General features: G+C 43.3%; 1 protein-coding gene across 1 annotated transcript in view; it reads right to left on the reverse strand.

The window, feature by feature from the left end:
• Positions 1–25,722, reverse strand: part of LOC144784026 (syntaxin-binding protein 4-like) — a 1,158,996-nt gene that overhangs the window by 45,612 nt on the left and 1,087,662 nt on the right. Inside the window, exons 22-23 of the mRNA XM_078662726.1 lie at positions 18,679–18,728; positions 12,300–12,421 (exon numbers count right to left, since the gene is read on the reverse strand). Coding sequence (XP_078518852.1) covers positions 12,300–12,421; positions 18,679–18,728 — 172 coding nt within the window. The remainder of the gene's footprint in view (positions 1–12,299; positions 12,422–18,678; positions 18,729–25,722) is intronic.

Below are 25,722 nucleotides of genomic sequence, written 5' to 3' on the forward strand. Positions count from 1 at the left end.
TAGATTTATGATGACTGGCGCATCACCAGGGATGTGTTAGTCATTCTGTGCCGCTGTTCCGTCACCTATGGTGTGCTGCATTTACAATGCGGCGCATCATGGGGCAAAAACAGCACAGATGCGTGATGTATCTGTGCCGTAAAGGTGGCGCATTGCTGGAGTTGTATCGCAAGTGTGATGAAGCTCCAGCAAGGGTCGGGGGTGCCCCTGTCGCAGGGTTTCTGTTCTCACACAGAACTGTGGACAGAGGATTGGAACCTCGGCGAATTAGGGTGTCCCAAAACTCACGTTAGTAATCAAAAACTATTTAGCAAGCTAGGTACAGTGTCACATTGGATATAACAAACTCTCAATGTTTAGACAATCCAGAATATGAACTTATAGTACCTCAGGATACGTGGAACTCATGAACAGTCGGTCGTTATATATTTCTTAGAAACCAGAACATGGAGTTAAGAAGAACACATGTGTATTTGAAATGTTTATTTACTAATGCCGTCTTCTCAGGCGTAGTACCTTAGATAATAAAAGTACACATATTATCAGTAGCAAAATTACCAGCATAGTTACTAGTACATAAAAAGTGAATGGTGATAGTATGTTAACATGCTGTAAATGAATAAGAGTTAGCAACACTTATAAGCAGCCGCGGGCCGTGGAGGGAGTTACGGTGAGGCAGGGAGGCGGGGAGGGGGAGAAGCAGGGTGGAGAATACAAGTACACATATTATCAGTAGCAAAATTACCAGCATAGTTACTAGTACATAAAAAGCGAATGGTGACAGTATGTTAACATGCTGTAAATGAATAAGAGTTAGCAACACTTATAAGCAGCCGCGGGCCGTGGAGGGAGTTACGGTGGGGCAGGGAGGCGGGGAGGGGGAGGGGCAAGGTAGAGAGGGCTCCACCCTGCTTCTCCCCCTCCCCGCCTCCCTGCCCCATCGTAACTCCCTCCACGGCCCGCGGCTGCTTATATCTCACCCTCCCTAATACACATATTATATTATTTGCTAAGAAGGTCTCTTTGTGTTGGTTTAGGGCGTGTCCATACTTTAGTGTCTTAGATTTGAAGGAATCACATCAGCATACACCAGCTCTCTCTTCATGTGAACCGCATCAACTGTTGTGTATGTGTGTTCGGCAAAGCAATATAAAACCCGCCTCATGCCCAGAATTGGCAGAAGTTGCACTTATGTTATGAGTATGAAGTCGTGGAGATCAGACCTCATAACAATTCTGTATCGTGTTGTTCTTGAAACTTTAGCACTCGCTGTACAGATATAGTTTAACAAGTAAAGCAGATAGTAGACCAATAACATATTATTCTCATGTAAACCACGATGAACTACTAGGTGGAAAGCTAAAGCAACAACTAAGTGTCGTGTGCAGAAGTTGCAAAAAAGGAAAAATGGCGTTTAAACCGGTAATGAGCCCATGCTAACTTAACACGGTGTAAAGATATCCAGGACCTAGATGACACCTCCTCATGATCCGGAAACGAACTGAATAAGATAATAGAAGTGCCATCTCATGAGAGCAGATTGCAAGTTTATATGTGGACGGTCCGCAAGGTAAAGCATTAAAAACTAGGAAAATTCAATGCTAAAGAAAAATAAAACAGCCAAGTACTTTATCGAGTCTTAAGCCAATAGGCAAGGTAAATAATAAAAACTTGACAAATAAGTCAATGAATTGTCAATGAAATGCTAGTACTCAGCATATCAAACATGAAAAAGGTCTATGACATAACTGTGTATGCAAAATAAGCTGCAACAGCCTCCAATAGGAAGTCACCGTCTTCATCCGAAAACAGTTCAGCCATCCAATTTAAAAGCGGAAAAGAACATACGTGCTCTCCCAGCACCGGATCCTCTATCACCATCAGAGGACAGCTCGGTGGGTTTTCAAGAAAGCTGTGTTCCAAGAAAGACTGTGCTGCCGCCAGTAAATTCCAGGGACCAAGTAGTCCATGCATCAATGCCACAGCCATAATCCTTTCGCCAGGACAAATCAACTCGTGAGTAATGATAGGAGTCATCAGCTGATTAAAGTCGACGTCAGGAGAAACCGGTCCGCAGAGACACAAATCAATGGCCCAATCGAAATCACAGGTCAGGCAGTGAAATACAGGCTGGACACAGGTGAAGTAGGAGAACCGAAAAGATAATCCATATGCCGTGCTTAATATCGCCAACGGCATTGTGCCATAATATTCTAGCATGCGATTGCGGAACAGTGTCAGCAGCTGCAGGGTCGGAGGTTGCATAGGAGGGACATCCATATTTAAAAATGTAAAAAAGCACAAGAGCGTCCGCTGGTAATGCAAGTAAAAATGCAATCCACGAACCAGAGTGGAGAAAATGGAATGAAAGGGAGCAGGGATGACTCCAAAGATTTTCTCAAATGAAGTCACGAGACCACTGGTAACAACTTTAAAAAAGTGTGCCAGGGATTTTGTGGAGGATGCGTTAAAGATAGTCGGAAACATGTTGCTGAAATTGAAAGGCAAACCTGTGTACGGGTGTTCGCTATGTGAAGTACGAAAGTTTCACGGGCCGAACTCAAGGCCACCTCTCTCTGAGACAAAAGAGCTCTTATTCTTGTCATGCCGTTGAAACGTGTCCCAAGGTTGGTATTTGTGGCCAGATTGAAAACTCCCTATGTTCATGTGTGGGAGGAAATAGAACATTTCTGCAGCAAATAACCCGTTCACTTACTGTTACGATAAAAGGAATACTTTTTAATTAACTCAGAACAATCTTCATTATTGAGCATCAAATAACTACCATTTTCCAACAACTTGAACGTGGGGATGATAGCAGGAACTGGCGTGCCTTGCAACACGCAAGCCATATTTGGTCGGTGTTTGTTGCATGAATCGTGTAACTGTATGTGCCTACACATTAGTGAATGATCTGGCGTCTCAGTGCATTCCTCTCCATTCAGATAAACTTCTTGATCATTTTTGAAACATCTGTATGTGTATGGAAGCGACCAGACCTCATGAACAAAAGCACTACCTAAAGGTTCATAAAGACCTATTGGTATATATTTCATACAATTTGAAAACTTATATAAAGCAAAAGGCAGCGTTATTAAACCGTGGATAAGGCATGTTGCCAAAAAACCCGCAATCCTCTGCTGATGATGTCACTGAGCATGTCATGAATGATGTAATATGTGACATCATCAGTAGTGGATTATGGGTAATAGTATCTCTAGTTTACTCCCCTATAGCTGTCTTTCTTTTAACATAAGTGTGTGTTTCCTTCCCTTATACTTACTGTTTTTGGTTCGCTTCCAGTTCGCGTACCAGCGAGCGAACTAGGAAGCGAACTAAGAGAAATAGAGGTTGGCACAGTTCCAAATATTGTACCAATTTTTTAATAACGGGGAGGTAGTTCTGAAAAGAACTTTTTTTTTTATTTTTCTGAACATTTTTTTACTGTTTTTGAATTTTTCGGAACAGTTTTATATTTTTTTGGGTTTTTCTTGGAGGGGGCAATGAAAACGATTCATTGTAAAGAGCTCAACAGGAGCAACAAAACAAAAAAAAGAAGTATTTATTATTTTGGGCGTTTCGGACAAACTTGCATATGATAGTCAATAGCTCTGTTGATCAGAGTGATGCTTCTTTCTCCGTAGGAAATGAATCCATCGCAAAATACGCAGGTGTGTTTTACTTCACCAAATCTCATTTGTATATTTGGCACCATCTCCCTGCCCTCTGGTCCCGTTACTTCCGGTACAACAGATCTTCTGGCCATAATAGGGAGATTATCTAGGTCGTTCCGAAACTGTGCAGCACTGTAGTTGTTAGGATGCCACCTAGTCATATGGCGATGCATTGTGTAGTTTCCGAAACTGTATTTTTTGTCGGTCCCTCTGGACAGTCTATCTTGACATATAAGGCAAGTTACGTATCTTGCATTTACTTTTTTCTGACCTTTGGGAATTTTAAAAAATTGCCAAATGAAGTTTTCTTTCCGGTGAGACGTCTTGGGCTGCTCAGGCAAAAACTGCCTCTCTTCGTGCTCGTCCTCCTGTTCCTCTTCTTCTTCTTCTTGTTGAATTACAACTTGAGCAGGTGGTCCACTCTTCCTTGGATGTGGTGGAGGTGGTGGGGAAGCACCAGCTGAAGCTACTAAAGAAGCCATTGCTCAGTGATCACAAAGGGTCTTTCTCTCACAATGATGAAAGTCAGAGTGAGGAAAGAAGGAGGGATTTTCATCATTTGGGAAAAACAAGAGTTCTCAACCAATCAAAAGTGTTCATTTTAGATTATATGACCTAGTCTTACATCATTAGGAAACCAAAAGTGAAATGAACCAATGAAAAGTGTTATTACCAAGTCACATGACTTGCTGTGTTTACGTTAAGCGCTTTGCAGGGCCTCCCGGTTTGCTTCCAGAAACCTGCGCTTTGGCACTCGCTTCGCGTACCAGTTGGCTAACGTAGCACGTCATATGACGTATCAAGCGACAACGTGGAACGTCATGCGGACGGGAGGCGTCACGATGTTGTTTTCTAACGCGGCACTTGCGGTAAAGAAACGTTTACCGGCTCGCGGTCTATTTCGCGGCATCAAGGTCAGCTAACGGGAAGCTTCCCGATTCGCGAAGCGGGAACGAAGAAAAAAAAATATTTTAAAAAAAAATTATTCATAAACATATAAAATATATTTTTGGATTTAAAGAAGAATACATTTTACAGCTACAGATATTAGCTGTTAAAAAACCAATGAAATTCACAGAAAAAACCATAGGTTATAGACCATATATAGTTAGGAATTAGCATTTACAAAACCTTGAAAATTCACTGAAAAAACCATAGGTTATAGACCATATATAGTTAGGAAATAGCATTTAGAAAACCTTATTTTACTCACACAAAACCATTGAAATTCCATATATAGTTAGTTGCACTAACTATATATCGCGCACCTGCAATCCACTGCTGATGATGTCACATATTACATCATTCATGACATGGTCAGTGACATCACTGATGACATCACTGATGACATCTCAAATGACATCACTGATGACATCACTGATGACAACATCCAGTGACTGTATGCTTCTGTAAAGTTAAAATATGTCTTACATATTGAAGAATGAGTGGATGTATAAGTGTCTGGATGAAGGATTTAGTAGGTGCATGACTGACTGTATAAGTGAGTGATTAAATGTGTCTCACTGAGTGCATGGGTTAGTGACTAAACTGTTTTAAATTGTGCATCATTGTGTCTGTTGTTTTGTAATCTGATGCATGTGTTGATCATTAGCTATATGACTAACTATATGGGTTATTGATTAGTTGCCCAAGTATTTGTATGGGAGACTGAGTGTGTGTGTGGGTGTCTGGGAGGTGTATGACTCTGTGCATAGATGTGTGAGCAGTTGATTCACTAGATGTATGGGTTCAAAAGTGCATGTGGAAACATCTGTATGGGCGGTTGACTGTGTGCATGAGTGTATTGGTGAGTGAATGGATATCTCAGTGCTACATGTCAAAGTAAGTACATATGTAAAACACAGTACATGTGATAGTTGACATATATAAATAACTGTGCATAAGAGCCAGTGAATGTGTGAGTGGCTGTATGGATTATTGTGAACTTGTATCAGGGATTGTATAACAGAGTAAATATGTGTTATTATATGTTCCAATAAGTAAGGTGTGTATAACTATATAGTTGAGGAAATCGAGGTGTGATTGATTCTTTGCAAGACTGACTAGGTGTGTGAGTAACTCCATGGATGAGTGACAGTCTGTGAGTGTCTGTTTACACTGAGTGTATCTAAGGTTATATTAGAGTCTGAAGAGGTTCATTGTATCATCACATGAATGATGTCATCAGTGATGTGATCAGTAATGTCAAATGAGATGTCATCAGTGATGTCATCAGTGATGTCATTTGAGATGTCATCAGTGATGTCATCAGTGATGTCACTGACCATGTCATGAATGATGTAATATGTGACATCATCAGCAGTGGATTGCAGGTGCGCGATATATAGTTAGTGCAACTAACTATATATGGAATTTCAATGGTTTTGTGTGAGTAAAATAAGGTTTTCTAAATGCTATTTCCTAACTATATATGGTCTATAACCTATGGTTTTTTCAGTGAATTTTCAAGGTTTTGTAAATGCTAATTCCTAACTATATATGGTCTATAACCTATGGTTTTTTCTGTGAATATATATATATATATATATACACACACATACAGACACATAGTAACCTATAAGTCACTCCTATGGCAGGCCTTAACAATCCTGAAGGCGGAGTGCTTGGTTTTGTGTGAAAGGGTACCCTAGCAGGAGCCCCTCTGCAGCTTTCGGAAATACCTCCTTATAACTGGTCTATGATATAGCCATACCATATACTCTTAAGTGCATTATAATCCTTGCGGTTAATGCTAACTTGGGTTTGGCTTTATCAAAATATATCATGTAAAGTGTCAAACACTGTGGGATACTACCCCCCACCAGTTATTGTGCCGGGGGTAGAATTCCACCCTTCTAGAGGGCGAAGACATGTACACACTGGTATACCCAGTTAAAGTTTAAAAGAGCCACAGCATCACAAAATGGATGTTGCTGCCACAGACTCGAGTCTGACCTCCTGCTGCTGGACGAAACTCCAGCAGGGGAGGCTTGGACAATAGGTTTCCTGTTCATGGAGGTGCTAGCACCTCCCCAGACAGGCTTTAATGTATTGTGGCAGGGTGGGTTGCATTCAGTGAATGCTTTTCAGACACTGCCTGGGGCATACAAGGTGCTCCATGCATTTCCCAGTTCAAACTGGTTCCTGGGGAACTCAGCCCCAGCTCTAGTGTGAAGCTGGACAAAGGGGAAGGGGTGTAACCACCCCCACCCAAGGTCCTCCCATAGGTGGGACCCTAGAGTTAGTCCAACCCCTAAACTTGGCATAAGTATAGGACTTCAGTCCCTAGGACTTTAGATTACTCTGGACGAAACTCTGATACATAAATCTTGGGACTTTGACATTCCATATCGACTGGAAGATGGAAGAATCTCCCTTGTGGTCAAGGAGTGACCACCCTGTTCAAACAGGCAACAAGAAGCATCTTTGCCGGTCTGCAATTTCGAGGCTCCTGCCAGATCCTGAAGTATCTGCGACACAGAACATGGCCTTCCAGACATCTCTGACGCTGACCCAAGATCCCAGCAAAGCTGAGACCACTAGCGGACACAAGAGACGTGGGACCGGCACTCCTGGATATCCTGCATTTTTGCAACTGCACCTACTTCCCGAAGTCTCCTGAATTTGTGCATTGGGGTATTTGAAGCACCTGCCCGAGCACCTTTTGCATCTAAGTTCAGAGACCTGCACTCGACGAGTGTCCCATGGGCCTGCTTTGTGCATTTCCACTTGAGGCTCCTTCACGATCCCTAGTCTGTTGGCTAGTTGGTCCCCACAAAGGACAATCCTTTGTTTCTTGAGCTTTCCTGGTTGCTCTAGACGTGCTCTCACTCCTCTCCAAAGGAGGAGTCCCTCAGACCTTGCTGGTCTGAACCGAAGCAAATCTTGTCATCTTGCGTGGGTTGCTGTTGCCAAGGCTTGTTGGATCCAATCCGGATTCTGTTGCTACGGCACTCGACAGCCTTCGTGGGACAGCTTGAATCCAGCTTCTGGTTGTCGTCAACACCTCCTGCTCCTTGTGGCTGAAGAGTCAAGCTTCACCTCTTTCACCTAAAAGCACCCGACATTGGTTGGCAGCTTCCCGTCGCTATCCTGGTTACTGGCAAATGACCCATACTCTGTCCTCTCTGCTTTTTAGTTCTTCAGATCTTCGATCCACCCTTGGATCCACCCGGACAAATTTGCTCTGGTCGCCCGCAGCATTTCTTTGCAGCTCTCCATTGGAATCGATGACGAAATCCGACACCAAAAGACACCTATGCACCCGGCTTCCCTGGGTGAGGTAACACAAGTACTCCGGTGCTTCAGTTGGTCTTGACTCTCGAAGTGTCTAATTTTAAAAGGACTCCATCGTAGTTCACCCCTAAGTGTCCTTAATCTTTACAATTGTAACTTGTTAGTTTTCCATAGAAAGTCAATGGTGATTCGTGACTATGTTTAGATACTGCTCGCGTCCCCCGTGTGTCTCCTGCGTCCTAACCTTGAGTGGTTCCTGGTTCCCCCAGCGGTTCTACAGGCTCTAGGCCCTAGGCCTGCTTTCTATCCCTCACGTGGTTCTTATACCACTATTTTAGTATATGGTTTGTATGGCCCCTAGGGCGAAACGTATACTGTGTAACTTATCGTATGCTAATTAAGTTCCTTGTATTGTACTTTTACCTCTAGCCTCATAAAGAGACCAAAGGGGTTGTGTTTAGGTTAAATACATATATATTTGATATATACTTTGTGTGCTGTACTTTCATTTGGCCATTCAAGAGATTATATACTGGTAAAACAACTTGCTTAACTCACCTCTAAGTCTTAGCCTGAAGGCTGCTCTCCACCGCTACCACTAGGATAGCTTTCTATAAAGGTTGACTTTAAACCTACCATCAATAAGGGTCGTTTGGACTGGTGCAAGGTGCCCACTAGAATAGTGGACATCGTATGCTAGGCCAACTTCTCACACTAAACAGCTGGAAAAATCAAAAAATACATCACATTTGACATTGACACCTTAGTATAAAGAATATTTTAACTTGAAAATCTGCACCCTGTGTACAAATCATGTTCTGAATTTGTAAATAGTGAAAAAAATAACGAATCCAATTATATTTATAGTTAAATGGAAAAAATTGAATTGAATTATAGAGACTATGGTCCAGATGTAGGTAAATAGTATTTACCGATTTGAAAATACCGAATTTTACCGATTCGGTATTTTCGAATCGATAAATGCTATGTAGCAAATAATTTGGTAAAACTTTCCGAATCGTTAAGATTCGGTATTTACCGAATCAGTATTTACCAATTCGGTAATTGCCATTCATTCCTATGGGCCTGGAGGCCCATAGGAATGAATGTCAATTACCGAATCGGTAAATACCGATTCGGTAAAAGGGGGAAAACATTGAAGGGTGGCAGGGTGTCACTTTGACACCCTGTTGCACCCCTCAATTGTGTATGGGTGCACATGTGGCACACATACATGCCATCAGGGCATGTATGTCTGCAACATGGCACTGAAGTAATGTGCATGAAATTGCTTTTTTGGGGTTTTTCGTTATTTACCACCAACTACAAGTTGGTGGTAAATAACGAATCTTAACATGGGATAAGCACTCATTTCAGTGCTCCCTACATTAGGAATTCGGTAATTTACCATTTAAGAATTCGGTAATTTACCGATTCCTTAAATTACCAATTCGGTAAATTACCGAATCCTTAATTTAGGCCCCTACATATGAAATGCCTAATTCCGGTCGGCAACGGTCGAAATTCGGTCATTTCGGCCTTTACCGACCGGAATTAGGCTTCCTACATCTGGCCGTATATGTCTGAGCCTGGATTTGAATCCCATGTGACCCAGTTTGCCTAGCTGGTGGCTTGAACCATTGTGCTAACTGTGCCACGGCCCACATCATAGAAACAGTATTCAAAACTTAAAGGCTTCACGTCCACAATCAACTGAAGTCTACCTACTAACAAAAGCGACTTCATCAATCAATTCCTAAAATGTCCAATTCAAAACATTGAGCTACATCCAAAAACCAAAACCGATCGAAAAAATCCACCCAGTTTGAAGTGAAAATAATTGTGTGTTATTGACACCTTAATATAAAAACAGTTTTAACTTAAAATCGTATCCCCCTTGTTCAAATCATGTTCCAAATTTGGAAATATTTAGAAAAATAACCTATCCAATTGTTTTGGTAGTTAAATGTCAAAAAAAGTAAATTAAATTAAAATAAACACACAAATCATTTAGACGTGGATTTGAACCCCGCAATTGCTGGTTTCTCTACCATATGGCCCGAGCCAGTATGCTAACATTGCACTGATCACCATGGTGGAAATAGAGTTTATGAGTTGAAGGCTTCACGTTCACAGTCCACTCAAATTTCATGTTATAAATAGGGGTGGGCAACAAATGACGCTCCGCTGATGGATTTCGCATAGTTTAACCCACTCTGCGCTCCATGCAGAGTACGAAGTTCCGAAAAACATTGTAAAGTGACAGAGTGGAGTTTTTTCGCTCTAGTGGCTCCCCAACAGTAAGTTGCAGATTGCTTGCGAGAAATATTTCACTCGCTAGGTTTCTCAACGCAGGCGTTCATGGCAAGTAGTGACCGATCACGTTGAGAAATCTTCCATTCACATTGAAGCGTAGTGCCGTGCATGCCGATTTGACAGTGTGGGATACATTCCTGCCACTGAAAATCAGTGCAAGCAGTGCTACTTAACAGACTCCACCGCTGGCAGAACTCCGCAAATCTCAGTAGAGTTATTCTGGCACTTTGTGGTGTTCTGCAGAGTAAAACTCCTTGAACACCACCCATGTCTAGTTATAACTCAGAACTCCACATCCACAAAAAATGTCAAATATCTTAAGAAGTAAAAACAAACAAACAAAGATAAAAAACATCTAACACCAAGAATATGTTTACAATAACATAATACATAAGGGCCTTGATTCAAACCCTGTTGTATCATTCTTCCAAAAATGTAGCCCAGACCATTCTACTAACTGCATTATGAGCTGCATAGTCCACACCAACTCAATCTTTCTTGACTCACTGTTAACAAAATGAAACCACATTTTTATGAATGTTCAACTAAAATAATTGGTCCACAAATTCGATTTGGTTCACCTCGCTACAATAAAAATAAATGTTTATATTATGCCAAAATACATATAGCATGTAACATTGTTGGTTTACCACATCTTCCCTATGGACATTCTAACATACAGAACTCATGTGACAAGTGTTAAATGTCTGAAACAACGATCAGAAATCATATTTAAATATAGGACAATAACTGAATAGTTTGGGAAGTAACATGTTAAAAATATACTAAGTGGAAAATTGATAAGAACAGAAATGTGGATCTAAAATATGGTTACACAAATGGAGACTTTTGTCTTCTCTTAATTCTGAACATGTATGTTATATCATTCAATATGAACAGTATATGCATTCTAATAAAATACTTTTTTCCATTTCTTTTCAGCCCTGAAGAATGCAGCATGTACGGCAGCGAAACACGTGTTAGGTGAAAATATCGTGTTTTAGGAATAAGTCAACTGTAAACCATTTGTGGAAACATTTTGTAATGATATGGAATCATATTTTCTGACTAACGCTCTTTTGTCATTTTCTATTTTGTGTCTGAAATAAATTTGAATAAGAATTAGATAATTGGATGTCTATTTGTGAATCTGTTGTATTATTGTTACAAATCAGCTCCCTACGAAACCTTTAGTTTGTATCATATATAACCTACTAGGCCAGCTGAGAAATACAGGTGGAATGGCTTTACCAGATATGTGTAAGTATTACTGGGCCTCACAGATGAAGATCTTGCTGGATTAAAGCTCTAGAATGAATGAGAAGATCTGGGTACATATGAATAGAGTGGTGGTGGGCCCATCTCTATGGGATCCCATCTGGAAGCCCAAGAGAGACCGGCCTCCTAATGCATACCCTAGTACACCTACATCCACAACACTCCACGTGGGGAATAAACTACACCAACAGCTATAGCTGACCACTTGCCTATCTCTTCAGACCTCCATTCACTTCAATAACTCCTTCACACTGGCATTACAACCAGATCCATTTGCGAAGTGGCGGGAGGGAGATTGCATTTGTATCACTTTTTATTTTTTGCAACAGCAAGGTTAAATCTTTTGAGGAATTTATGGAGGAGTTTCCGAGTTTCCAGGTGCTTTTTGGATTCTGAACAAGGGAGGATACTGGGAGGATGGACCTGTGAGTTGCCCATGTTATACAACCAGTAATGACGTTATGCCATTTGCAATCTCCATCATTTGGGGGACTTTTTTTCTTTTTTACTGTAATCTATGTGCAGTACCATACCAAGGGTTTATGTTGCCTGAGATCGAACCATGAATGGGTTATCTTTTATGCTTCTGTTATGAAAGATGATGAATGCTTTTAGCTTACCAAGTTATTGAAAACATCGAATAAAATGGTTGTAAAACAAAAATGATCTCAATTCTATGGGTAGCATGTAATAGTACCAGATATTGTAGACCACCACATCTGCAGCAAATAGGTAACCCAAAACACCACTTGCCCCACCAGAATCTGAATGACTGACAGTGAAGCAAATACTCACCATCCTTTATGTGTAGTATCTCGCTAGCTTCTGATACAAGCCTTTCAATGAGTTCAGTTGATGGAAGAAATAGACGAGCTGATATTGATGAACTGTCATCCTGCTGATGTTTGCAAGCACTGCTGCAAAAAATACCAGCCAGTTAGACTATTTTAATATATGTAGGGAAGACAGATGTGTGTGAGCTTTGGATGCTATAAAACAACTAAGACCACTATATTTGTGAATTCTTGTTAATGTCTCAGAGAGCACAAACTGGAAAAGCCTGGTAACCTCTATACCCATCTACCAGAGAGTAACGAAATGAGGAGCTCTTAAACAATGTGCCTACGTTTTGTTTTCATGATATGAATGTCCCACATAACAGTTTTGTTCCTGTGGCAGACACACCAACAATGATGGCTAGTTTCTTTAAATTTCTAGCATTTTTGCATCTATGCAAAAAGATAAGCTACCCCACAAACTTGGACCAGCCTCCTCCCTCACTGAGGATGAGGATTGTCATTTTTACCCTACAGCTTAAAGCTAGCGTGACTATCTCAACACTACTGTAGCACACAAACTACCTTACTCTGGTGGATCCCAGGCGCTTTGCAGAAAACACCACTGAGGGAGAAAAAAATCAATAGTTAATGATTTCTTAGATTCCAACCACTGCCTCCCTGATTCAAGCCTGTCCAGGTAACGATCAGCTGTGTATCATCCATGTGCATATAGAAATGCAACTCTGCCTGAAAGAGTAATTTGGCAAGGCATTGCATGTATATATTAAATATTAAGGGCTAAATATTGAGCCATGAATGTCATCACAGCTGGCCTTGCTAGGCTGTAAGGAGAAAAGAGGCAAGGAGATAAGTTAACATCTGCTCTCCAGGTGGGAGGTGAACCATTCAAGTACTGTCCTGAGACAGATACAGTGGTCATTCCAGTGGAAAGTATTGATAGGTTGATGGTGTCAAAGGCTCTGGAAATATCGAACAGCATCAACACTCTGACTCCACTGCCATACAGTAGACGTCTGAGGTTGTCTCTGACTGATAGTACCATTAGATCTGTATTTCTTCTGTGTCAAAAATGAGCTGGCAGGGCATTTAGAACATCATTGCCCTAAATGAAATGTAGTAGAGAGGCATAGATCATACTCTGTAAAAGCATTCCTAGGTAAGAGAGGAAGATCGGGTATTTTGATGCATTATAATCTCCAATTCAGAAAATGAATCCAGTCTTGTGTTCTGAAGTGGCAAGATGCCTAAAATGCTCTGCACAATTAGTCTTATTCACCAATGTATGAAGAAGCATCCAAACCAATGTCAAAGTCAAAAGATACTTTATCTGGGCCGCACAAGACCATAAAAGCACATATAAAACATTTACAATTCATTAGAATGTATCAATATAGAAATGTTTCTATACACATAAATATAAAAACTTCTAAAAAATTAAAAGGATAAAATATTAAAAAGCTTTGTAGGCATTGTGTATCTCAGACATGAAATATAAAGTCGAATGGATTAAGAGGTCAGAGTAAATAAAATGAGGTGTCGGGGTCTATGGAAAGTATAAAGAATGGGCAGTTTAAACTTGTACTGTCTTTAGGACTGCACGACGAGCACACTACATTGAAAAAAGATAACGGGACACAGAATAAACAATAGGCATTCCAGTGTCGTATTTCAGGATTCTATAGGCCTGTAGGCAATGGGAGGTTCCAAGAATCCTGCAAAGCCAACGGGCCCTTATTACCTTGTAGGTAGGGCAAAAAATCAACACATGCAAGTCGGTCTCTGTACAGTTTTTGCAAGACGGACAAGCTTTCGTCTGGCTACCCCCCACTTAAAGGTGACAGCATGTAAGGGGGAGTACTCCATGCCTGAACTGCATGTAGAGTTTTTTTGGCTAGGAAGGGATGTATATCATCGATGTTAGGTTCTAGGAGGTATGAGAATTTAACATCTAGGAAGGATGTAGTAAGTGTGCCTGTCCTGAGGCCCCTCTGGAGTAAGTTGAGGTGGTGATCCTTAAAGTTTTTTATCAGGACTTTTCTTGGTGTAACCAAAGAGCTTTCTTCTGGGCTGTTCCATAAATCTCCCATTCCGATGGCTGCAAAGGAATTCTTAATATAGGTAAGCCGGGAGATTTTGCTTGCCCCCCTATGATTGGCCACCTCCCTCAGTTCCTCCTTGTACGTGGATAACTCTGGGGTGCTCCATAATCGACGCCAGTAAAGTAGGGGTCTGAGCGCTACCTCCTGTGCCATTGGGAACACGCCCAAGTCCACTCGGAGCGGAGTTAAGGGGGTGCTATAAGGAAGGCCCACCAACTGTCTAAGGAAAGAATTTTTAATCCTTGCGAGTTGTTCAGTTGGCCTATGGCCCCATAATTTGGCTCCGTACAAGGTGGCCCCTCTAGCTTGTGCCTTGTAGATTTCCAGCACCGTCACCAGCATTTTGCATACACACTTCCTCTGCTGTTTCACGAGGCCCCCTGACGTTTGCGTCAGCTTAAGACAAACCTTCCTGGTTTGGTCACCCCACTCCATATTCTTGTAGAGGATTAAATCCAGATAGTCACAGACAGAGACTTTCTCTAAAGAGTCTCCGGCTAGTTGTGGATTGGGACGTGTTGAGTGGCCTGCATTGACCACCATATATTTTGTTTTCTGTGTATTTATTTCCAGGCCCCTGTTCTTGCAAAATAAGAAAAAAAATATCCAGTGCCCTTTGCATACCCATCGGTGATTTGGACAGCAGGAGGGTATCGTCTGCGAACATCAAGGCAGATACCTTGCGGCCTGCTAATTTTGGTGCGTCGAGATCCCCTCCTGCTGCCAAAGCCTCCACTAGGCCATTTATAAAGAGACAAAAAAGGGTAGGGGCTAGTACACACCCCTGTCTCACACCTCTCTCTATGGGTATGCGATCGGTGAGGTCTCCATTTTTTCCAAATCTAATTTGGGCATAGTTGTTCATATGCAATCTTTTCAGAATCTCACATAAGTAGGGAGGCGCTCCTAGATCGTACAAAATAGCCAATAGTTTTTCTCTGGGAACTAGATCAAAGGCCGATTTCAGGTCCACAAAAATCAGATAGAGACTGCCACCCTCCAAGATTACTGTTTTCCAGTGCAATAGTTGCAACCTGAAAACTTAATCAATTGTGGATGTTTTAGTACGAATACCGGCCTGGTAGGGGGTAAGAAAAGAAAACCCCACCATCCAATTCTGCAAACGCTCCAGAAGCACTCGAGCGAAGATTTTTTGTGCAACATCGATGAGGCTAATTGGCCGATAGTTTGCAGGAAGGAGGGGTGAGTCCTTCTTAAAAATAGGGATAATTTCAGCCCCTAGCCATGTTATAGGGATCTCTATTCCCTGTAATATAGCGTTAAATATACTCCAGAGATAGGGGGCCCAGACACTAGGTTCATTACGATAGAGGTCTCCAGGGATCTTATCAAGCCCCGGGGCCTTAGCAGGTATTACTCAGGCAATAGCAGCCGCTACCTCTTTTAGAGAAACTGCCGGAGTTTTTAAACTGAGTAGGTGTGTGAGAGAGGTGAAGGTTTCGGCATGCTCAAGAGCACCCTCTTCCCTGGAGTAAAGTGACTGAAAGTGTGGCCTCCAGACCTCGGCGCCCAAGTTTGGTTCAAAAGCATGTTTGTCCTCCTTTGTATCTGAGCTTATTAATTTCCAAAAGGCCCTTATGTCTCTTCTGTTTAGAGCATCTCTCAGACTGTCCCACTTCCCACTTTTCTATTTCCCACTCCTTTTTTCCTTGTTTGATTTCAAGTTTATATATTATCCTGTTGCCCTTTGTCAGCAGCTTGTCATTACTTTTGATCACTGCCAACAGGTTTATCTTAGCCTTACGGCATTTGGCATTGTACCAAGGATGTCTAGGAGCACTGCCTGCCTTTGCTTGTATTATTTTTACAAAGCTGTCCGCTAGAGCCGCCACTAATCCTTGATGATTTTCTGCTATTTTACTGAGGGTGCAGACAGAATCTCCGGACTCACCTAGTTGGATTGCAACCTCCAGATATGGTAAGATTGTTTGGTAAAGTGAAGATAGTCTATCTTGGGATTCACATAGGGTGCCCCATCTTACTCTCCTCCTGCATCTAGTAAGGATTGGCCCTGCTGTTTTCAACAGTTAGTCCTTTGGGGCTTCTCCAATATATGGAGAGTCCATTTCTAAGATTAGAGCATTATGATTGCTATCGAATCTAGCAACAATCTTAAAGTTGGCCAACCGATGCCAAGATTTAGTATTCACCATGATATAATCTAGGATTGAAGGGTAACACAACCTATGATAGGTGAAATTGGCCGGACTGTCAGCGTCCATTACACGCCCTAAGTGAGTAATTCAGGGTGAGGGTGTTCAGTTGGACAACTAATGGTGTCCATGCCCGTGCTGGCTGTGCATGGGCCACTGGAATGGCCCAGTGCAGATCCTCGTCATTTGGTTCGTCAGCCTCCAAGTCCCTAAATGGTTCGTACAGACAATTGAAATTGCCAGCCAAAGTCACTATGTCATGGTCAATAACTGTGGATATGAATGATGATAATTTGTCTAGGGTGGGGGACTCTTGCCCATGTCCGGTTGGGTGCGAGTATACATTAATGAGCACTAACCTTGGCCTGGCTGGGGAGCTCAGAATAAAACACAGAATATCACTAAATGATGTCTCCACCTGCTTCCCCGTGCAAACCAAGTGTAAGCAACCCAAGTGATAAGTCCCCCAGATGGTCTACCCTTCCCCCTGGATGTGGCGGGTATGGCGTAAGTTGTGTGCCTATGGATTATCTCCCTGGCCCAGGTTTCCTGCAACATACATATATCTGAGTCTTGGATAAGGGCACCCCACTCTGGGTTATCTATTTTAGAGCAGAGACCTGCCAAATTCTACTATAGGATTTTGAGCTTTGCTGAGAGGTTTGTGGGGTTACTGTAGTTTTCAGATTCCCTATCCAATAGCCAGTGGACACCCCCAGCTATGGACTCATGAGCCTCAGCAATTATTGGAGGTGGGTTCACCAGCTGTTGAACATTTTGGATCTCCGGTAGTAATCAGCCTCCAGGCAGACTTTGGGCCTGAGTTAGAGTCTGGCAGAGGTTTACTCCTCCACAAATGTGACAGATATCCCACAAGCCTTATTACAAGTGCACTCGCATCTAACGCACTTGTTTAATAAGGTAGATGGGATATCCGTCACATTTTAGATGAAACATACCTCCTCCAAACTCTAAATCAAATCTTCTGTGTGTAATTTTGAAGGATGCTGTACATCTGTCCAAAATTGGCAGATGACCTGTATACACTATTTAGAGTGTCTACCTGTGCATACATTCTAAATAGGGCGGGCAGGACAACCACCAATTTCTGGCAAATGCCCTGCATCTGCCATACTGTAAATGACTCATAAAAGGGCTACCTTTGGACAAACACACTTCCTTTACTCCAGTATTCAAGGACATTAGTTTGTGTTGGCTGACCACTGGTAAACCCGGATAAGGAGATTACCTCTATATGTGCTTTCTGGGTTTATATTGCATGGCTGCAGTTTTCAAATATATATCAACTGATAGATCCGTGCAAAATTTAAGAATGCCTGAACAGCAGGTTGTGCTGCTAAGGCTTTCTATTAAGGGGATGTTATATTTCTAATTGTGAACTCTTACAGTGCTGTGTAATTTACTCTATTGTCTTTTAGTGTCCTAAGAGCTGTTAGTAGTAGTGCCTGTCCCATATCGATGTTAGTACATTGTTGTTTGCTCTTTCCATTAGGCTAGTACAGTTGTCTCTCACCTTCTCATACATGTGCAGGTCTCACCTGAATACATAATGGTTGAAAACTAGAATCGTCTATCCAAGTGATACTTAACCTCACTGTACGCCATTGACAGCAAGCTACATTTAGGTCTTTACAAATGGGCACTTGGAGGCAGTCTGTCTGTGTAAGGCTAGCCCAGTATCTAGGATGGAAGATTGATGTCTGTACATAGAACTGTAAGGGGAGATGGTAACACTGTGTCTGGTCAATGCCTATGAGTTAATAAAGCTGAGCTAGAGTAGATGGATGTTACACAAACACTGTATTGTATCCACGTGTGCGCTCAACAACCCCCATGGATGAAATTAGGAGAATTTGTCTATCCCACAGAGTTACAAAACATCCCATAGAAGCGACTGGTACAGTGATTCCTAGCTGTGAACTGTGCTAACATTTTGACAAAACTCTAACAAGGGTGGGTTATGCAAATGTTCGTGGCTCTTTTGCTGGTAATGACAGTGTAATTCTGGAAAACAAATTACGAGAACCCAAGATTTCAGCACACATGGGGACCAGCACAATTCAGAAAAACATATTCTCACCTTTGTTCATCAGCTGTTGAGTATGGCTTTGTCAGTAGCTTGTGGACATTCTGTTGAGAAAGAAAAGGGACAGTTCTTATGGGCACAACGGAGATTCATGAGGTTTTCATTTCAGCCTACATCTATTCATCCTCTCCTACCCGTAACAGAAGAAAGGAATGAATGTTCCTATGACTCTGCCGCAAATCTAGAGGTGTGTGAATGCATTCCCGAAGTATTGAAACTTCAAGTGAAAATGTATATCAGGGACCTTGCCCTGATGGCAGTGTATACAATACATAGAGTAAAAAATCTGTTACAATTCATACAAGAGAGAAAAGCATGCAGAGGCGTTTACGAACATTCTGAGATGATAATCTGCGTATGGGCAGACCCCCATTAAAGCTCCACCTGTCTGAGCACAGACATGACATGAGTTCCACATGCCTGGACACACATTTGTACCAGTTCCAAATACATTAGTGACCATGGCGTATCTGATTGAGCTGCCTGATCACTTAAGGGCATATGTTACATGTATACAAGCATAAAGAAAACATAGGTACCACATACTAGAGAACAGGCAGGGCATCAGCTTGGCCTACTTGAGCACACATGGAGCAATTGTTTCACCCAACCCATGAGACACCTACCTGTTCGAACTGGCGTAGCACAGATTAGGAATCTGTAGCACCTGCCTTAGCAAATATCTTCTCCAAGTGTCAAATCACTGATGGAACATCCATTGCACCTGACACATATTAACTCACTTCATCCACCTCTCTGCCTAGAATCTGACTCCCTGAGATTCTATGCAGTCTTAAAGATGCATGTTTTCTGAAAGGCCTTCTGAATACATCAGCGCTGACTACCATGTTTGGCTGAACTGTTGACATTATATGATATCTCATGAGAATTTAGTACTCCCATTCTGACCTTCATCTAACCGCTTCCCCGTTCCTTGTTCAGAGCATTGAAGCAGCCACAAAACCAGCTTCATCACTTCTTTCCTATGAATGCAGTAATGTTCCCTGAAAGAAGTATTGACTCTTGTATGGTTTCTTTTTAACTAAAATTATGACTGCATCAATGGAATTATGACACATGCATCAGAAGAGAGGAGTGCAATTAAAATAAAGGGTCGCGTCCATGCTGTTCAGAGTTGTGAAGTTGTGAATCTAGGCTTTGGTGAATGTGCTAGGGATTGATGGCTCTGACCATATTTGTATGTTCGTGCAACCATCAGTTTTGGAAGCTCTCTGCTGAAAAATCTTGGACACGTACAACAGCTCTTTCCTTTCAGGAAGGTGAGACAGACCCAACTATTCTGGTAACTTCCTTGGTTTGGCTTCAAGCAGTGTTTAGGTATTTTTGCTGGGTTTTCTGAGCTATCAGCCACAGCCGCTTCCAGTGGCCTAAGGTTGATGTTCATTAAGGTACCCTAATGGTAAGTCACCTGCCTGGTCCTGTCAGTTGCCCAGCCCATCCCCCCACAGGAGGAAGGAGATGGGGGCTATTGGAGTCTTCATCACAAACTCTACCAATAACCCATAGATGTATCTTGTTGCTGGTTTCAGACTCACAAATGGCATCACAGCCAAGGGGTGAGGAGAGTTGAGAAAGGCCCTACTAAAAGGACAGACTTTGGCCTGCTTGGGGGAGCATAGCTTTTCTAATGAGCAGATGTTAGTGCAAGTGGGGGTGCTGTCTGCCATGGGCCACAGGTTGTTTTTTAGGTCTCGCAGATCTAGCGTTGCAGCACGCATGCGCTGCTTGCTCTGCGAGGCTTATTGTAGTAGGGTAGGTTTTAGAAGTGGGATTGAAGTCCTGCCCCTATTTTTCATTGGCTGGTGTAATCATTTATGGTAAATGCTGGCTTCCGATTGAAAATGAGGCTTTTTTGTTACCGCCCTATTTCCTTTTGGGACAGCCCATCCAGACTGGATCTTTTACTTGCAGCATTATACAGTCTCCTTTAATTAGTGGGTAAACTTTTTTTTTATTATTTGCGTAATGGCAACAGTTTGTTTCAGTCGCCTTTGGCAAGGGCGGCAACATGTTTATTTCTGCATCGCGCTTTCACTTAAAGTGAAAGCACAATGCAAATATAAACAAGCAGCTGCCTGTCCTGATCCAGCAGCACCCTGTAGCCTCCTCGCCTCCCCTTCATGGGAAAGCGCAAAGACGACAATAAACAGAGGACAGAGACTCATTCATACCAGGTTGTCTCTTTTTCCTTTATTTTTTATTTTTTATTTTTTTTTAAGTTTCCAGAACCTTTATTGACAATTATAGTTATGACACTGCTTTAGGCCAACAACCCGGAGGCAGGCAGCTAATTCAATATTAGAGAAACTTCGATACTTATTGCAATCATTTACAACATCTTCGGAAATATGCCATTCTCCAGAAATATCGACGGTGTGTCTTGGGGTGGCAAAAGCGAGTGGTAGCTTCGTCTAATAGTTACATAAGGTTTTGGCATTAACAAAACAAAGCAACAAGACAACCCCATATGGCTAGCATTGTAGAGCATTTATCGCACATCATATCCATGTAGAGAACGGATCTACAGAATCTATGCACGTCCTGAGACTAGAACAGGTTCTCGCTGTATCAGCTGTCATCAATCCAATTCTTTGGAATAACATTCCACACATTCACACAGCATTCATCCGTCTGGTATCCTCACCTCAAAAAGGACAATCAGCCATTCAGTCAATATATACACTTAGTCGGCACACAAGTCTGTACCCCCACGACTCAGCCATACAACCAATGGTTCCCATATATCAGGAGGCCTGGACTTCAGTGGCATTAGTTCCCAATACGTTGTCAATTGGTTTTTGCAGTATACCGCAGATTTTATCCAATTTGCTATCGTAGGCGGGGCCCTCTCTACCAGTGGATCGCTATTTGCCGCTTTGCCAGCAGTAGTAACAGGGCAACCAGTTTACGTGTTTTCTTAGGGACCTCCTGGACATACCCCAACAGCGCCATCAGAGGGTCTGGCGTCATATCTAATTCTACCATGTGACCCATATACCGGAACACCTCTATCCAATAGTCTGATATCTGTCGGCACTCCCATGTTAAGTGGAAGAATGTAGTCATCTCATCCCCACACCTCCAGCATTTAGCATCGCTCTGTAGACCCATCTTCAGTAGTTGTTTAGGTGTACGATAAACTCTATGTAAGTAATTAAAGTAAATCAGTCTCAGCCTGTAATTTGGTGACAGACTTTCGAGCTGTGAGCAACAGAACTGCCATTTCTTATCGGTGATCTCTAATCCAGATTTTGCCTCCCATTCTGATTTTGAGGAGCTAAGTAGCACCGGAGCAGTATCCTGCATCACTCTATAAATGCGCGTTATTAGTTTCCGAGGTGATTCATTAGAAAGCAGTTCCTCCATTGCAGGGAGCGCAGGAGGAGCAGCCGGAAAGTCCGGATATCGAGACCTGCATGCCGCTCTCAACTGGTAATATAGTAACATGTCTGAGGCATTAGGAATGTCGGGAGTACACATATTTTGTAAGGTCAGAAACGTATTGTCCGGGCACAAATCACCGGCCTTGGTTAGACCTCTCTTTCGTGCTCTGTCCGTCACGCCCCTGTCCATGAGGGGTCCCAGTAGTGGGTTACCTCCTAGCGGCATTGAAGGGGCAAAGAGTTCCGGAATCCCCGCTCTCTTGGCTAGTTTCGACCAAGCCCATCGTACCGATTCCACCGTGTTTATGTCCGTGGGCGATCTTTTATAAGGATGATAGACTGTAGTATTAAGAGGTGTGGGTGCAGCAACATCCAACTCAATTGGTTGAAATGGAATCGGGTGGTGCCAGTAGTGTAGGTATTGGGCTTGGGCACTATATGCATACAGTTCGAAGTCGGGCGCAGCAATTCCGCCCTGATCGAATGGGAGCGTCAATATGTTCCAGGAGACCCTATGTTGTTTTCCCACCCATACTAGTTCCAAAATCGCTGTCCGGACCCATTTAAAAAATTGCACGTGAGAGGCACGGGAATATTAACAAACAGATATAAAAATTTGGGCAATACGACCATTTTAGTTATTGCTATACGCCCCGTGAGGGAGAGCGGCAGTGTCTTCCATCTCTTAACCTTTCCCTCCAGCCAGTCCATGGCTGCGCCATAGTTGGCAAGCCAGATTTCTTGTATGGACCTGCTGTACCAGATGCCCAGGTATTTCACCTCAGTAGTCTCCCACTCAATCGGGTATGCTGTGTCGCACCGCTTAGTGTCATCCGTCAACGGCAGCATCACCGATTTCTTCCAATTTATCAATATGCCCGACAAACCTCCATATCGCACAAACTCTCTCATTAAGGGATCAAAATTCTTCTCAGGGTTAGTCATGTAGATGGTCATATCATCAGCATACATGGATATTAGTAGGCCGCGTGATGTGAAGCCTATGCTGCGATGTGTGTGATGTTGCCGCAACCGGGCCGCCAGGGGCTCAGTAGCGATAGCAAAGAGGAGCGGTGACAAGGGCAGCCCTGTCTCGTGCCTCGCGAGATGGAAAACAGGTCAGAACACTGCCCATTGAGGTTGACCCGCGCCATAGGGCCAGTGTAAAGCAATTTGATGCGCTGTATAAGTAACGGGCTGAGGCCCATGCGTGTGAACAGGGCAAATAAAAATCCCCACTCCAAGGAGTCAAATGCCTTTGTGGCATCCAGCAAGGCCGCAGCCGCTTTGAACTCAGGGCTTAGGTAGCGCAAAAGGTCATAAATCACTCTCAAGTTGTGAGAGGTCGAGCGACCAGGCACGAAGCCGGACTGATCGCACAGTGCTATTTGGGGCAGAATGGGTTTAATTCTGTCAGCCAAGAGCCTGGCATATATTTTAGCGTCCAGGTTTATGAGTGAGAGGGGCCAGTAGGTATCCGGACAGGTCGGATCCTTATTAGGCTTAAGTAGTGTGATTATCATGGCCTCACGGAGTGTGGGTGGCAACAACCCAGTGTCTACAGCTTCCTGGAAAACCCCGTGTAACCGGGGCGCTATCAGATCAACGTATTCCTTATAGAAGGCGGCAGTAAGTCCATCCGGGCCAGGTGCCTTATCTGCAGGCATTCTCGCTATCACAGCACGAATATCTTCTACATTGAACGGAAGATCCATATATTGTCTTGCCCCATCATTGAACCATGCAAGGCTAATCGTGTCTAGATAAGTCTCTATATCCAAGGCCTCCGGGTTCGTCTGAGAGGTGCACAGTGATTTATAGAAGGCCGCCATAGTGTTTAGTATGTCCCGTGGGGTCCGAGCAGTCACACCGTTCGTGTCTGTAAGTTCTGTGATGTACCCCGCGCCCCTGGGTGCGCGTAGCAACTATGCCAATGTTTTCCCGGCACGTTCGCCCTCACCGTATCTCCTAGCTTGTGCATATTTATTAAGAAAGGCTGTCTCCCTCTCCGCCTCTTCCTGATATTTCGTTAGTGTAGCCCTGAATGCTCCCTGTGTCGATGGTGTCGGGGATCTGGCAATCTCTTCCTCAAGCCTCACAAGTTCTTTCTCCAGGCTATCTAATGTGTTCCTTATGGATCTGAGAACCCCTGTTTTGAGAGCCATGCAGTGGCCTCTAGCAATAGCTTTGAACGCCTCCCACAACACTCCCGGCGAGTCCACAGAGCCCTCATTAAGTTAAAAGTACTCCGTAAGTTTCTCGCGGAGCTCCTCACGGAACACCTGGTTAAGCAACGCATGGGATGGGAATCTCCAGCTGAAGGGCTGCGCATACGCCTGCGGAAGCATTATTCGGATTCTCACTGGTGTATGATCAGAAATGGATTACGGGAGTAAATCAGTCTCTATTACTCGAGTGTGCATGTCTTTCGATAACAGCCAGTAATCTATACGTGACCAAGCGCTTCTATGTGTGGTTACGCATGTATCCATGCGAGTCCCTGGGTGTAGGGACCTCCAGGAGTCAACCAGCTCAGCGTCATCAATTATGTCAGCCAGTGTTGCAGCCGCCTTCGGGTGGTGTTCACGGGAAACCCCTTGCCTGTCGTCAGTCGGGGAGAGTACCACATTAAAGTCACCCCCCCATGAGAGTGCTGCGCTTCCACACATCTGGGCTTTATGCCATACAGTTTGGAAAAAGGAGGGGCAATCAGTGTTGGGGCCATATACATTAACTATCAAAGTCTGTGTACCAAACAGCGTGCCAAGCAAAATTATAAATCTGCCCTCCGTGTCCATATTCTCTGTGTGAGTGGACCACTGTAATCCCTTACGAATCAGAATAGCCACACCCCTGGCGTACTTTGAATATGGAGCTTCAACCACCACCCCCAATTTGCCATGTTTAAGCATTGGTGTTCCGCTAGTAGCCAGATGTGTTTCCTGCAAAAGGCAGATATCCACCTCCTTACGCAACAAGGAGGAATGTACCAGTCTCGCCTTCCTGCGATCATTCATACCGCGCACATTCCAAGAAAGACATGTTAATGATTTCACAGTTGTTCAATAAGCATTACGTCCTTCATCGCGCACTTTGTCACACATACCCACTTGTACTCTCCAGTTCTAGCTGATCTAACAACCAGACCATCAACAGAGAATGCGTCGAGCAGCTGTAACAAATGATAATGTCCACATTTCACTATACCATAATTTCCCAACAATGTCATCCACACCGAATTTATACTGAAACCTGTTCCATCGACAAAAATGACTGTCTCTTTCCTTCTCTCTGATAAGCTCAAAATGCTACTTGTCCCCCCCCCCAACCCACCCGCATCAACCCCCCAATCAGGTCTTGATAATGCCCCCTCCCTTCCCATCAACATTCCCAACCATAACAAATACCAAATTTCGGGAATCATCCCAGAGGGTACGCAGGGTGGCCGCCTTGCTCCCCTTCGCTTTTGGCAGGGTGGCCGAGCCATCGGCTACACAACCACATCTCCAGGACCCACCCATGCACAAAACGAGCAAACAGCAATAGAGAGGATGGCTCGACTCACGTGACCTCCATCGGCCTTCAAAGATGGTGACTAGGATCTCAGTGACAGCAGTCTGTTACTCTGCAGCCT

The sequence above is a fragment of the Lissotriton helveticus genome, chromosome 10 (assembly GCF_964261635.1).
Source record: "Lissotriton helveticus chromosome 10, aLisHel1.1, whole genome shotgun sequence".
NCBI classification, from domain to species: Eukaryota; Metazoa; Chordata; class Amphibia; order Caudata; family Salamandridae; genus Lissotriton; species Lissotriton helveticus.